The following is a 14,286-nucleotide window of genomic DNA, read 5'->3' on the forward strand; positions in this document are numbered from 1 at the left end:
TGGATAGACACTTTAAGTAGCATGTAGTGTCCTTCTTCATCTCTTATTACAATCTTTGGTTTTAAATCTAATTTGTCTGATATAAGGATTGCCACCCCAGCTTTCTTTTAGTGTCCATTTGTATGGTAAATTGTTTTCCACCCCCTCACTTGCAATCTGGGGGTGTCTTTGGGTCTAAAATGAGTCTCTTCGAGACAGCATATGGATGGGTCTTGTTTTTTAATCAAATCTGATAGCCTGTGTGTTTTGATTGGGGCATTTAGCCCATTTACATTCAGGGTAACTCTTGAAAGGTATGAATTTAGTGCCATTGTATTGCCTGTAAGGTGACTGTTACTGTATATTGTCTGTGTTCCTTTCTGATCTCTGTTGCTTTTAGGCTCTCTCTTTGCTTAGAGGACCCCTTTCAGTATTTCTTGGAGGGCTGGTTTTGTGTTTGCAAATTCCTTTAGTTTTTGTTTGTCCTGGAAGCTTTTGATCGCTCCTTCCATATTCAATGAGAGCCTCGCTGGATATAGTATTCTTGGCTGCATATTTTTCTCGTTTAGTGCTCTGAAGATATCTTGCCAGTCCTTCTGGCCTGCCAGGTCTCTGTGGATAGGTCTGTTGCCAATCTAATATTTCTACCATTGTAGGTTACATATCTCTTCTCCCAAGCTGCTTTCAGGATTTTCTCTTTGTCTCTGAGACTCGTAAGTTTTACTATTAGATGTCGGGAGGTTGACCTATTTTTACTGATTTTGAGAGGGGTTCTCTGTGCCTCCTGGATTTTGATGCCTCTTTTCTTCCTCACATTAGCGAAGTTCTCTGCTATAATTTGCTCCAATATACCTTCTGCCCCCCTCTCTCTTTCTTCTTCTTCTGGGATCCCAATTATTCTAATGTTGTTTCATCTTATGGTATCACTTATCTCTCGAATTCTGCCCTCGTCATCCTGTAGTTGTTTATCTCTCTTTTTCTCAGCCTCTTTATTTTCCATCATTTGGTTTTCTATATCACTGATTCTCTCTTCTGCCTCATTTATCCTAGCAGTTAATGCCCCCATTTTTTATTGCACCTCATCAATAGCCTTTTTGATTTCGACTTGGTTAGATTTTAGTTCTTTTATTTCTCCAGAAAGGTGTCTCTAATAACTTCCACGCTTTTTTCAAGCCCAGTTAGTATCTTTAAAGTCATGATTCTGAACTCTAGGTCTGACATCATACTAATGTCTGTATTGAGTAGGTCCCTGGCTGCCGGTACTACCTCTTGTTCTTTTTGCTGAGGTGATTTTTTTCGTCTTGTCATTTTGTCCAGAGGAGAAGAGATGAATGAGAGAACACAATGCTAAAAGGTTAACAACGTCCCCAGCACATATACTGTATACAAATTAGAAAAGACCTGAAACCAGGCGAAAAGAAAGAAAAAATAAAGATAAGAAAAAAAGATAAAAACAAAAACAGAACAATACAAAAAAAGCAGAATATGATCAAATATGATCAGGCTAGTGCATAGATCAGTGCCACACACTAGATTTTGGGCATATTTTGGTCTGTTAGAAAAAAGTGCCTCCTAAAATTTTAAAGGAAGAAAGACATATGTACAAAATAAGGGTTGATACAATGAAGGGATGGAAGATGATTGTAAAGATGAAAATTATAAAAGATTTTATAAAAGGAATTGATAAGATAAGAAGTTGTTTGAAAAAAGAAAGAAGAAGATTTAAAAAAAAAAAAGAAAAAAGGGAGAGAATGTGATCAGGCAGGAGACTAGAACAAAGCCATACACTAGTGATTTAGGGTATATTTTGATCTGTTAGAAGAAATTGTATCTCAACATTTTAAAGAGTGAACAACTTATATATATATATATATATGCCAAAAATAAGGGTAACTACTATGAAGGGATAAAATATGACTCTAAAAATGAAAAATAAAAAATTTTTTTTAAAAAAGGGATTGATAAGATGTTGGTTGGAAAAGGGAAAAAGAAAAATTAAAAAAAAACAGTTAAAAAAAACTAACTTTGATGAATTAATGAATCATGGTAAAAAAAAAATCCATGAATTCTATGTGCAGTATTCCCCTAGCGCTGGAGTTCTCCCGTTCTCCTTGATCGGTAAACTTGGTCTTGGCTTGCTGGCTGTTCGTGCTGACCTTTGGGGGAGGGGCCTGTTGCTGTGGTTTCCAAATGTCTTTGCTGGAGGCTGAATTGCCCCGCCGTTGTCGGTCCGGGTAAGCAAGCTGCTCCGGTTTGCTCTCAGGAGCTTTTATTCCCTGCAAGCTCTTGGTACAGCTTTGGAGGACCAGGGTGAAAATGGTGGCCTCCCAATCTCCACCTGGAGGAGCTGAGAACTCGGGGCCCACTCCTCAGTGCGCCCCCAGAGAAAAGCAGTCACTCCTGTCTCCCTGGTCTCCCACCTCTCTCCGTGCTCACCCGGCCTCTGACCGAGCATTTCTATCTCTGGCTCCCGACCCTGTGTGGAGTCTCCAAACCCAGCAGATCCCTGTGGTGCGCTCCCGCGCCGCTCCTGCCAGGGGAAGAATGGGAGTCTCCCTGGCTCTGCCACTTGTTGGGTCCCTGCTGGAGGAGCAGTGGTCCGACTGGGCCGTGGATCACAGTTTATGGCAGCCCCGAGCTGAGAGCCGGTGCCTCGGCTCCATCTCTGCAGCCGGCTTCCCCGCTCTGATACCTGGGAGCTCTGCTGCACTCAGGCACCCCTGGTCTTTCTGTGACTCCAAGGGTCCTGAGACCACACTGTCCCGGGAGGATTCCACCCCTTGCTTAGCCACTGGAGCGACATCCCTCAGCGGAGCCGACTTCTCAAAGGTCCGATTTTTGTGCTCCGCGGCTCTATCACTTGGCAGAAGCGGCCGGCGGAGGCCCCCTCCCCCGCCGTCTATCCTCCTCAACATCGCCTCGGATTCACTTCTCTACACGTCCTACATTCCAGTAAGTGGTCGCTTCTCTGTTCAGAGAGTTGTTGCTACTCTCCTTTTCGATCTCCTGTTGAGTTCGTAGGTGTTCAGAATGGTTTGATCCCTATTCAGCTGAATTCCTGATACCAGGCGAAATCCAGGTCTCCTACTCCTCCGCCATCTTGCTCCACCCCTTCTTCTGCCCATTTCTTGATTGGATCATTTGTTCTTTGGGTGTTGAGTTTAAAGAGGTTCTTTATAGATTTTGGATACTAGCCCTTTATCTGATATGTCATTTGCAAATATCTTCTCCCATTCTGTCAGTTGTCTTCCAATTTTGTTGACTGTTTCTTTTGCTGTGCAAAAGCTTTTTATCTTGGTGAAATCCCAATAGTTCATTTTTGCCCTTGCTTCCCTTGCCTTTGGCGATGTTTCTAGGAAGAAGTTGCTGCAGCTGACGTCAAAGAGGTTGCTGCCTGTGATCTCCTTTAGAATTTTGATGGACTCGTGTCTCACATTGCGGTCTTTCAACCATTTGAGTCTATTTTTGTCTGTGGTGTAAGGAAATGTTCCAATTTCAATCTTCTGCATGTGGCTGTCCAATTTTCCCAACACCATTTGTTGAAGAGACTGTCTTTTTGCCATTGGACATTCTTTCCTGCTTTGTCAAAGATTAGTTGATCATAGAGTTGAGGGACCATTTCTGGGCTCTTTATTCTGTTGCACTGATCGATGTGCCTGTTTTTGTGCCAGTACCGTATTGTCTTGACGATGACAGCTTTGTAATAGAGCTGCAAGTCCAGAATTGTGATGCCGCCAGCTTTGGTTTTCTTTTTCAACATTCCTCTGTCTCTTCAGGATCTTTTCTGGATCCATACAAATTTTAGGATTATTTGTTCCATTTCTTTGAAAAAAGTGGATGGTATTTTGTTGGGGATTGCATTGAATGTGTAGATTGCTCTAGGTAGCATTGACATCTTCACAATATTTGTTCTTCCAACAAATTTTTTAGGCTATAATGAACTCAAAGATAGACAAACTGACAATGGAACAGAATACAAGTCCATAGACATTTACTCTTATATGGTACTGGAAAAATATCTCTGGACTTCTATGTCATACAAAAATTCAATTCCAGAAGGATTGCATGCAATGAAAAATAAAAAAGCAAAACAATGAAGTTTTTTCCTAATATCTCTCTTTTTAAGATTAAGAATTTATTTTTTAGAGTAGTTTTAAGTTCACAGCAAAATTAAGGGGCAGGTACAGAGATTTCTTATACACCCAGTGCCTCTTGCCACACAAAACATCCTCTGTTATCAACTTCCTCCACCAGAGTGATACATTTGTTATGACTGATGAACCTACACCAATACAGTATCACCCAGAGTCCATAGTTTATATTACGGTTTACTCTTGGTGTTGTACCTTATATGGGTTTGGACAAAAGCATAATGATATGTATCCATCATTATGGTATCACACAGAGTGTTTTCATTGCCTAAAAATCCTGTGCTCTGCTTATTCATCCCTTTCCCTACTCCCACCCTTAGTAGCCTCTGATTTTTTTACTGTCTCCATAGTTTGTGTTTTCCAGAACGTCATATAATTGGAGTCATACATTATGTAGCCTTAGAAGATTGACTTTCACTTAGTAATATGTATTTAGGTTTCCTACATGTCTTTTTATGGCTGACAGCCATTTATTTTCAGTGCTATTGTCTGAATGTACCACAGTTTATCAATCCAGTCACCTACTGGAAGACACCTTGGTTGCTTCCAAGTTTTGGTAATTATGAATAAGGTGTTATAAACAGCCATGTGCAGGTTTTTGTGTGCATGTAAGTTTTCAACTGCTTTGAGTAAATACCAAAGAGTGTGATTGTTGGGTCATATGGTAACAATATGTTTCCTTTTGTAAGAAACTGCCAAAATGTCTTCCAAAGTGACCATGTCATTTTGCATTCCCATCAACAGTATATGAGAGTTCCTGTTGCTGTACATTCTCACCAGCACTTCATATTGTCAGTGTTCCAGATTTTAGTCATTCTAATAGGTGTGTAGTAGTGGTATCCCTTTGTTCTTTTAAGTTGCATTTCCTTGATTACCTATGATGTGGAGCATCTTTTCATATACTTATTTGTCATCTGTATATCTTGTTTGCTGACATGTCTGTTCAGGAATTCAGCCTACATTTTATTCAGGTTTTTTTGTTTTGTAATTGTTGAGTCTTCAGAGTTTTTTTGTATATTTTGGATAACAGTCCTTTATCAGTGTCTTTTGCAAATATTTTCTCCCAGTCTGCGAGCTTACCTCCTCATTCTCCCTTGCAGAATGGAAGCTTTTAATCTTGATGAAGTCCAGCTTATCAATTTTTCTTTCATGAATTGTACTTTGATGTTGTATCTAAAAAGTCACTGCATACACAAGGTCATTAAATTTTCTCCTGTGTTATCTTCTAGAAGTTATAATCTTGCATTTTACATTTAAGTCTGTGATGTATTTTGAGAAAATTTCTGTAAAGGGTGTAATATCTGTGTCTAGATTCACATTTTTGCATGCAGATGTTCAGTTGTTCCAGTGCCATTTGTTGAAAAACTATTTTTGCTCTATTTTATTGACTTTGCTCCTTTGACCAACAATAAAGACTTTAGGACACAGAGAGGACATCTTCGTGAACTGGCATAAGCAACAATTTCTTAAATAGATTACAAAACCCACTAACCATAAAGGGAAATTTTGATGAGTATACTATGTTAAGTTTAAGAACTTGTGTTCATTAAAAAACACCATAAGACAGTGAAAAATCAAGCCACAGAATTGAAGTTATGTTTCATAAATATATATGACAAAGGATTGATAGTCTAGATTATTAAAAAACAAAATAAAACAAAACAAGCAAACAAAAAAAACCCTCTTGCAAATCAGTAAGGAAAAGGCAATCTAATAAAAAAAGACAAAAGGCTTAAAGAAGCAGTTCCCACAAACAGATGTTCAAGTGGCCAATAAACATAGAAAAAGGTTCTCAAACTCAGTAGTCATCAAGGAATTGCAAATTAAACCCCAATGACATGGCTATATTTTACGTTAGCAAAATAGCTGAAAGGAAAAAGACACAAGTCCTATGCCAAGTACATGGCTTGGAAATTGGTACAACCACTTTGGAAAATGGACAGAATCTGTTAAAGCTGAACATTTTCATGTCTCTGACCCCAAAATTCCATTCCTAGGAATGGAATTTGCCCAACGGAAATGCATATCTATATACAGTAAGAATCGTGTGCCCGAATCTTGATAGCATCCCTATCGTAATAGCCTCAAACTGGAAACCACCCAAATGCCCAACAGTAGAATGGATGAATAAATGTATTTATTTACATTCACACAGTGAAATACCATGCAGCAATGAGAATGAACACAGTACAACTACATGCAACAGTGTGGATAATGTTGAGTGGAAAAAAATCCACAGAACATTACACTGCATGATTCTATTTATATAAATACAAACATACATATATGGGGACTGCTGGAGTATTTCTTTCTCTGAGTGCCAGTTACTGGGGTGTGCTTAGTTTGTGAAATTCACTGAACTACATACCTATAATTTTGTACTTTTCTGTATGTATGAAGCATGTTAATACGTCAATAAAATTTTCCAAAAGACATGTATATTTTTACAAATGGATGATTTAAAGAAATATATCAAGTGAACAATTGGTGTTACATATATGAGCATGGTAATTGAGTGACCAAACTTTGGAGACATTTGCATGATGTAACTACTCATTATTTCACATATCTTCCTTCTACTTGGCCAGCCCAGTGGCACCCCATTTCATTCCCCCTGGCCCCACCTTCAGTCCTCAGGGCCCATCCACCCAGGCCTTCTTTTCTGTGAGGCCGAGATAAACAGGTCCTTAGGCCCAGGCTCCCTTGCTGCTTTCTGGCTCAGGGAAATAAGCCTGATATGCAGGCTGAAAGCCATTTGAGGGACATAGCATCTGAGAAAACTGAGGCTTGATGTAACCAGGTCACAGAACTGGTTAGTTACAGAAATACGCTCAAATACATCTCAGAGGTCTTGACTCTCAGTGTTCCATGTCAATTTGGAGGGTTTCAGGGAGGAATCCCTAATTCTATAATCTCTATTATAATCACCCACTGTGGCATCTAAAATCCCTCCCTTGCAAAACCTTCTTCTCTGACCCTTTTACAGTAGCAGTTCTATGCAGAGATCTGATGCTCAGGGAGCCCCAGAGGTGACCCCAAGTGATTGAGGTGGGCAGGGCGGGCAAGGTGCTGTGCAGTTGTCCACTTGGACTAAGGCCAGCTCCCTGAGGCCAGTGAGTCCTGTCTAACACTATGGTCTTATTCCATCCCCAGATCCTTCTGACCCATCCCTTCTGCCATGAAGATCGCAGTGATTGGGCAGAGCTTGTTCGGCCAGGAAGTTTACTGCCACCTCAGGAAGGAGGGTCATGAGGTCGTGGGCGTGTTCACTGTCCCAGACAAGGATGGGAAGGCAGATCCCCTGGGTGAGTGGATGGCCCAGGAACAGGGAAAGGGGGTGCCCAGGCAGGCAGGTAGCAGTGGGCAATGGGTGGAGCAGAAGTCTTGTGGTGGTCATGGGCATCCCGGGAAGCAGGCTTACATGGTCCACCTTGAATCCTGCTCAGGTGCCAACCAGCTGCTCTGCTTTTCTAGAACAAAACAGAGACCCCTTCCCCAACTGATCATAGGATGGAATTTGTGTCCTGGAGAAGGGCCAGGGAGAAGCCCAGTCTGCCCCCAGGACCCTGCTGTCTGACCATTCCAGGCTCCTCTGACCCCAGCACCACGCTCTAAAAGGGCTGCTAGATGGGAGACACTGCAGGTCAGTGTTCCCAAATGTGAATGTGCAGGGTGTCCCCAATAGTGGGAATGCCTGTTATGCAAAGTGCTGAGTCCTTCCCTAGGAGTTTCTGTTCAAAAGGATGGGGTTGAGTCTAAGAATTTGCATTTCTAACAAGTTCCCAGGTGATGCTGATACATCTGGCTCTAGGAAGAGTACAGTTTAAGAATCACTGGCCTCTAGGCTGGGAGCCTCAGCAGCACTTCAGGATGCAAGGGCCCTCAGCTCAAGTGAACAGACCCTCCAGGATCACTCAAGTCCTTCTCAGGCCAGATGGATGCAAAATATAAAGCAGGGCTTAAAATGGAAGGCCAGATTGAGAAAGAGCCTTGTGGGGCTGGCCAAGCACAGGGGCATGGTTCATAGGAATAATGAATCGCCCTAGACTGAGAAGCACAGCTGACCCCTGGACCCAGCTCCCGCACCACAGCAATGCTAACCAGGCCTCAGTCTTACACTTGACCCCAGTGTGACCCATGATATAGCCTGACCTCACCACAGCCTGAGCCCTGCCCTCAGCCACTAAGTGACCACTGATACTAATCTCTGAGCCTAGATCCAGACAGAGCTTAGCTGGGACTTGACCCTGACCTTGGATGTCTTGTGGAAGTGTTCCTTTGATCACAACATGGACAGCTTTTTCAAACACAGTGTCCAGTCTGCTTGCTTTGATCCCACCCTCCCTTAATACCCCCGAATGCAGGGCAGAGGCAGAGGGAGCTAGAGAGCAGGTCAGGTCCAGTCAGAGGCCAGTCCTCACGCTGGCTGTTCCAACAGAGAACGCAGTACAGGCATGTGTTTGTTAGGTGCTGCAGAGGGCAGGCAAAAGAGAACTCCAACCTGCTGGCGTAGTGACTGCCAATGGCAGCTACCGCCTCTCAGGCTGGGGCAACAGAGGGAAGCTCTAACTCTTACGACTTGGCAGCTTGAGGCTCTAATTCAGACCTGTGAGGACTGAGCATGCTGCTCATAGGTGCTGGTAACTAGGTGGGGTGGGGTGCCTGCAAACTGAGACCCAGACCTCAGAGGGCAGACATAGTGGGAGGAAGGTGTACATTGGGGCTAATTCTGCAGATATTGGGAAAACAGCAAACTAAGTCAGCTGCTACTCTGGGAAGACAATGCTGCTTCTAGGGTGAGGAAGTGAGGCAGGGGGTGGAGAACTCTCAGGACAGGAACCTGACTGAAAGGAGCGAGCCCTGCCCCCTTGCCTTCTTTCCCCTTCTCTTCAGCCTTTTAGTCTCCCTCCAGCACCCCTTATCAGCAGTGCTTGGCAGGCAGCTGATGAAACGAATGTAGTTTGCAGGGTCCCAGCTGCCATCCCAGAGAGCAGTAGAAGGATGGAGGACATTAACTTGGGGACAGCATGACGAGGCTGTGGGAGGGGTTGAGGAGAAGAGCTCAGTCTTTGGGGGCCAGACAGGAGTCTGGGCAAGGGAGACCTTAGATGTCTTGGAGGTCAGCAGCAGTCCGTCCATGCGGAGCAGTCCCTGCAAACTTGCCCTTGGGCAGTGCTATCCCCTTGGTGCTGTCCCTTCTGTGCTGCCCAGTGGAGCCCCGCTGTACAGTGGGGAAGGACAGGCGGGACAGACTGGGAGAGAAGATGCAGGAGTCACTTTGCTGGGAAGGCAGCGGTAGCTGTGGGTGGGTGCATGCAGGGAGGGGCCGGTTTCTCACCTGCTGTCCCACAGGCCTGGAAGCTGAGAAGGATGGAGTGCCAGTGTTCAAGTTCCCCCGCTGGCGGGTAAAAGGACAGGCTCTGCCTGATGTGGTGGCGAAATACCAGGCTTTGGGTGCTGAGCTCAACGTCCTGCCCTTCTGCAGCCAGTTCATCCCCATGGAGGTCATCAGTGCCCCCCGCCATGGCTCCATCATCTACCACCCAAGTCTGCTCCCCCGGCACCGAGGGGCCTCGGCCATCAACTGGTGAGACAGGGCAAAAACACCCCCCATCTGTCCAGAAGTCATCCTCCCCTAGCCCAGAGCTTTGCTCTGGGGCCACAGAGCAGGCATCATGCAGGGACCTGTCCTGTGCTGCCAGATGGCATCCACACAGCTGACTGGTGATCAAGAGTGCCGGAGAGAACCGGGGACAGGCATCATCCAGTGCTCTGTGTTCCCCCAGTAAACTGTGAAGGGAGCACTTCAGTGTTCCCATCCTGCAGCAGGGACACCAGGACAGAGTGGGTTATGGTGCTCACCCAAGGGTACCAACCCAGGCTGCGTGGCCAGAGGCCTGCTTTAACCCACACCCATTGCCAGTACATGGTAGCATCCCACTTGGAAAGGGATAGAGAAGTAAAGGGGCACCTGAACAAGATAGTTTGACATGATAAGCACTCAGGAGACAATAAACGGGATGATGTGACTGATGGGTGGTGCAGTTTAGTTGGGTGATCAGCAAGGGGAGACATCTGAGCTGGGAAAAGAGTGGGTTTGTAGTCAGACTGGGATTCAGGCTTCCTGACCTCTGGTTACATCTCTTAACTTCTCTGGGCCTCAGTTTCCTTATCTGCAAAAGGGGCATATAATGCCTGTGACACCTGTTGGGGTATTATGTCACATCAGGCATATAGGGCTTTTACCACAACACTTAGCATGTGGTTGGTGTCAGTAAATACCTTCTCTTTCCAGGTCTCACCAGAGCAGGTATCGGTCCTCTCAGGGGCGGGGCATGAAGGGGGTTGTTGGAGGGTGACCAGGGGCCACAGGAGCTGTCCCCAGTTTGCCCTTCTCCCTGGTCCTTCCTCCTGGACTCAGGCTTTCATATTTGTGCTCCCCAGGACCCTCATTCATGGAGACAAGAAAGGGGGGTTTACCATCTTCTGGGCAGATGATGGTCTGGACACTGGGGACCTTCTGCTCCAGAAGGAGTGTGAGATCCTCCCGGACGACACCGTGAGCACTCTGTACAACCGCTTCCTCTTCCCTGAAGGCATCAAAGGAATGGTAAGGGCTGGGAGCAGGCCATGCCACATGTGGGCCTCCACATGTGCTGGTACCCTTGCTAGGCCTGGCCTGCACCCCCTACGCAGGCTGCTCCCCCAGTTCCAGGATTCTGGAGAGAGAGAGCTCTCATGTCAACGTCTCAAAGAGGCAGGATTAGGACATACAATGTATGGTGTTAGGCGAGACTCTTGCTTACAACTGACAGAACCCAATTCAAAAAGCTTTATCCAAAAAGGGAATATTTTTGGTCCATTTACTATAGAAGACAAAAGGCAAGGGTGGTATCAAGCATGGCTGAGTCCAGAGACATAAGCCATGTCATAGGATTCTGTATCTCTGTCTTCGTACTGATTCTAGTTTTTTGTTTGATTAGCTTCACCTGCAGGTGGACTGCCCTCAAATGGGAGGAAAGGGAGTCACTGGTGGCTCAAGGCTTATACCTCTTGATTCCAAAGGCAGAAAAACTCCTTTTCTCACAGAATTCATGAATGAAAAATCAGAGAGGCCCGACTGTAGTCATGCAGGCTGAGTTGTCTGCAGAGAGAGGTTTCTGTCATCAGAGCAAGACAGACAAAAAGGCCTGAAGTTAGACACAGTTGTGGTTGGCACAGCAGGCAGGCCCTGTGGGGCCTCGCCCCCCAGGGACTGCTGTGTCTATGGGGCTACTGGTGGTGGAGCCAGAAGAGGCCAGCCAGGGTTGGCCAAAGGCAGACACACTGGAGCTTCCCATTGATACCAGTAGGAGGCAGGAGTCAGACAGGAGGCCATATCGAATGGGAGAACAGACCCTGTTTGGAGGTAGCAATAAGCATTGCAATGACTGAGAGTGTTCACCACTGCCCATATGTCAGCCATCCCCTTCCCCTCTGCTCCTGCTTCTTGCCAGCCACCTTTTATTTTTCACATTGTGTCAAACAAGATGCCTCTTGTATTCTCTCCCAAGGAATTCCCCTACTCAAAAAAGTAGTGAACAGAGTAGATTTGCTGGAGATTTGATATGAGAGACAGAGAAGGGGGTTATCAGGCACATCCCACAGGAAACAACTAAAAACATCCTTTAGGGCCACACTGTCCAATATGGCAGCTGCTAGTCATACGCAGCTATTAAATTAATTAAATTGGATTTTAATTAAAAATTGAGTTCCTCAGTCCCACTAGCTACCTTTCACATCCCCAGGACAGGAACTATGCATGGCCGATGTATTGGAGAGTTCTGACACAGAACATGTCCACCACCACGGAACATTCTGTGGGGCAGTCCTGCTTTAGACATTTCTGACGCTCATCACTTCTTGGTTTGGGTGGCTCTGGGGCTCTCCCCCCAGGACCCCTTCAGGATGGGCCCAGCCTCCCTGGCTCTCCTCTTCACTTCCCTGATTCCTTCTTCCACAACCTTCCCCTTTCTTTAACAAAGAAACTGCTTCCTGCTTAATCTCAGACTTCCAAACACATCATGGGGCTCAGGATCCATTGTCCTTAAAAGATAGGAAAATCTTTAGACAAAAACATGGGAATTCGTGTTTGTTATACCTCTACAGGGCTCTGTAGTTTATATAGTCTTCTAAGATCTCAGAAAGTACAAGATCTCCTATATAATTCTCTAAAACTGTGTGTGGTAGAGAGGGCAAGATTTTGTACTCATTGTTCAGACTGGAGTTAGATTCAGGCTAACTGTACCCATTCCTATGATGGATATTCTTTGGGTGCCCATTGTGTACCAGGTGTGGGGCCAGGCAAGTCTGGTTGGTGTGGGGCTGTGTCCAGGCTCATGGTGAACCCAGGGACTGGGAGTAAGGGGAGGGTGGTAATGCTGGGGATGCCAACTCACCTGGTCTCCCCAGGTGCAGGCTGTGAGGCTGATTGCGGAGGGCAAAGCCCCCAGACTCCCTCAGCCTGAGGAAGGAGCCACCTATGAGGGCATTCAGAAGAAAGAAACAGCCAAGGTGAGTGCAGGGCCCTGCCCACCCTGAAGCTTGCCTGTGCATGGGCTGGAGTGCAGAGGGTGTCCCAGGGAAGCTGGGGTTCAAGCTGAATGGCCAAGTTGTAATTGCTTAAGGCCTGAAGAGAGAGCAGCCCACGCAGGAGACGCATGAGCAAAACTCATGTGGCACCTGGACAGGCAGGGAGCAGGGTATGTTCTGAGTTCTTCTCTGTTCCCTTAGGGAAGAATGGGCAGGCAGTGTCCCCAGGGAAAAGAGCTGGGGTAGGGCAGTGTGTAAAAAAATCAGCCATAGGGCTGGAAGTCTCTAAGATGGGGTATGAGAGGTTATTCAGTTTCTTGGAGCTATTGTAGCCTTGGGGGTTGGGCGGGACCTATGGGCTGTACCTCTGCTCAGGGCTTATGAGGTGCATAGGGATCTATGTGAGTCCTGCGGGTGAGGAGAAGCTGTCGGGGTGCCTTTGGGATGGGCCTGCACTCTGTATTGGGGAGGTTGTGTAAGGCTTTGGCCATCTTAACAGAGTGTTGTCTTCCCCTATCATCCTAAGGTTTGTTTCCACCCAGTCAAGGGTCATCAGGGCACAGGTGGGGTGGGAGGTGGCTGGGAGGTGGGGGGTTGAGGGGAGGTGGGGGAATGCCAGGGGATGACCAAGGAGTAGGGAAGATACTGGCTGAGCACACATGTCTTGCCCCACAGATCAACTGGGAGCAGCCAGCAGAGACCATTCATAACTGGATCCGAGGGAATGACAAGGTTCCGGGCGCCTGGACAGAGGCCTGTGGGCAGGTATGTTTGTGCATGGCTGGGATTGGGCTAGATGCCCTGGTGTGCCCTGCTGGCTGTAAAACTATCAAAATATGTTTGAACTGGTTGGCAAATAGACACTGCCCTGACCCCCAACCCTACCCAAGTGCCCTCAGTCACCTCAATCCCTCCCCCAGGACCATGAGACCTGTTCACCATCTGGTGGCTGAAGGATAAAGGTCCAGGACAGCTCAAGTCCTCCAGGTCCTTGCAGCAACTCTGAGTTCAAGCTGTATTGCTTGTAAAATATAGCCCACCCCTGGGCTCACAGAGATCCCAAATCCAGCTCTGACTTTGACTTGGCCCTAGTGGAGAGGAGCAGTATGCTCAGGCCAGGGTTTGGGCAGTGGCATTCTTCAGATGTTGAAGATGGTGAACCCTGGGGCTCACAGGCTCTTGAGAGGCACTGGGAGTTGTTGGCAGGACTGTGAGTGGGGACCTTCATCTGCTCCCCACAGAGGGCAGTCCTGTCCTCCACAAAGCTTCAGACTGTCCAAACCCCTGACTGCTGTCCAGCTGCCCAAACTCTGTCCAGGAGTCTTTCTCCTGCCTTCATCACCACAAGAGTCTTTGCAAAGTGACCAGTGCTTTGTGGCATCCCCAGGGCACTCTGTGATGCCTTGAGCATATTTTCTCCTGGTGTCTGTCTGCCTGAGATCTGAGGCCAAGGGCCAATTAATAGGGTCTAAGGGGCATCCAGGGCTTGAGGGCTCCATGTGGTCTCTAATGCTCCTCCAGGTCTTGTTTGTGCCCCTAGAAGCAGAGTCCTTGGGGTTGCAGTTCTTGTGTTATGGCTGCCCTG

General features: G+C 46.4%; 1 protein-coding gene across 2 annotated transcripts in view; it reads left to right on the forward strand.

Moving 5' to 3' along the window:
- ALDH1L1 (aldehyde dehydrogenase 1 family member L1) overlaps positions 1–14,286 on the forward strand; it is a 121,792-nt gene that overhangs the window by 26,798 nt on the left and 80,708 nt on the right. For both annotated transcript variants that reach the window (XM_027585876.1, XM_027585877.1), the window contains exons 2-6: positions 7,284–7,435; positions 9,483–9,717; positions 10,575–10,740; positions 12,582–12,683; positions 13,377–13,466. In XM_027585876.1, the coding sequence (XP_027441677.1) occupies positions 7,309–7,435; positions 9,483–9,717; positions 10,575–10,740; positions 12,582–12,683; positions 13,377–13,466 (720 nt within the window). In that variant the 5' untranslated portion in view covers positions 7,284–7,308. The remainder of the gene's footprint in view (positions 1–7,283; positions 7,436–9,482; positions 9,718–10,574; positions 10,741–12,581; positions 12,684–13,376; positions 13,467–14,286) is intronic.

The sequence above is a fragment of the Zalophus californianus genome, chromosome 1 (assembly GCF_009762305.2).
Source record: "Zalophus californianus isolate mZalCal1 chromosome 1, mZalCal1.pri.v2, whole genome shotgun sequence".
Taxonomy (NCBI): Eukaryota; Metazoa; Chordata; class Mammalia; order Carnivora; family Otariidae; genus Zalophus; species Zalophus californianus.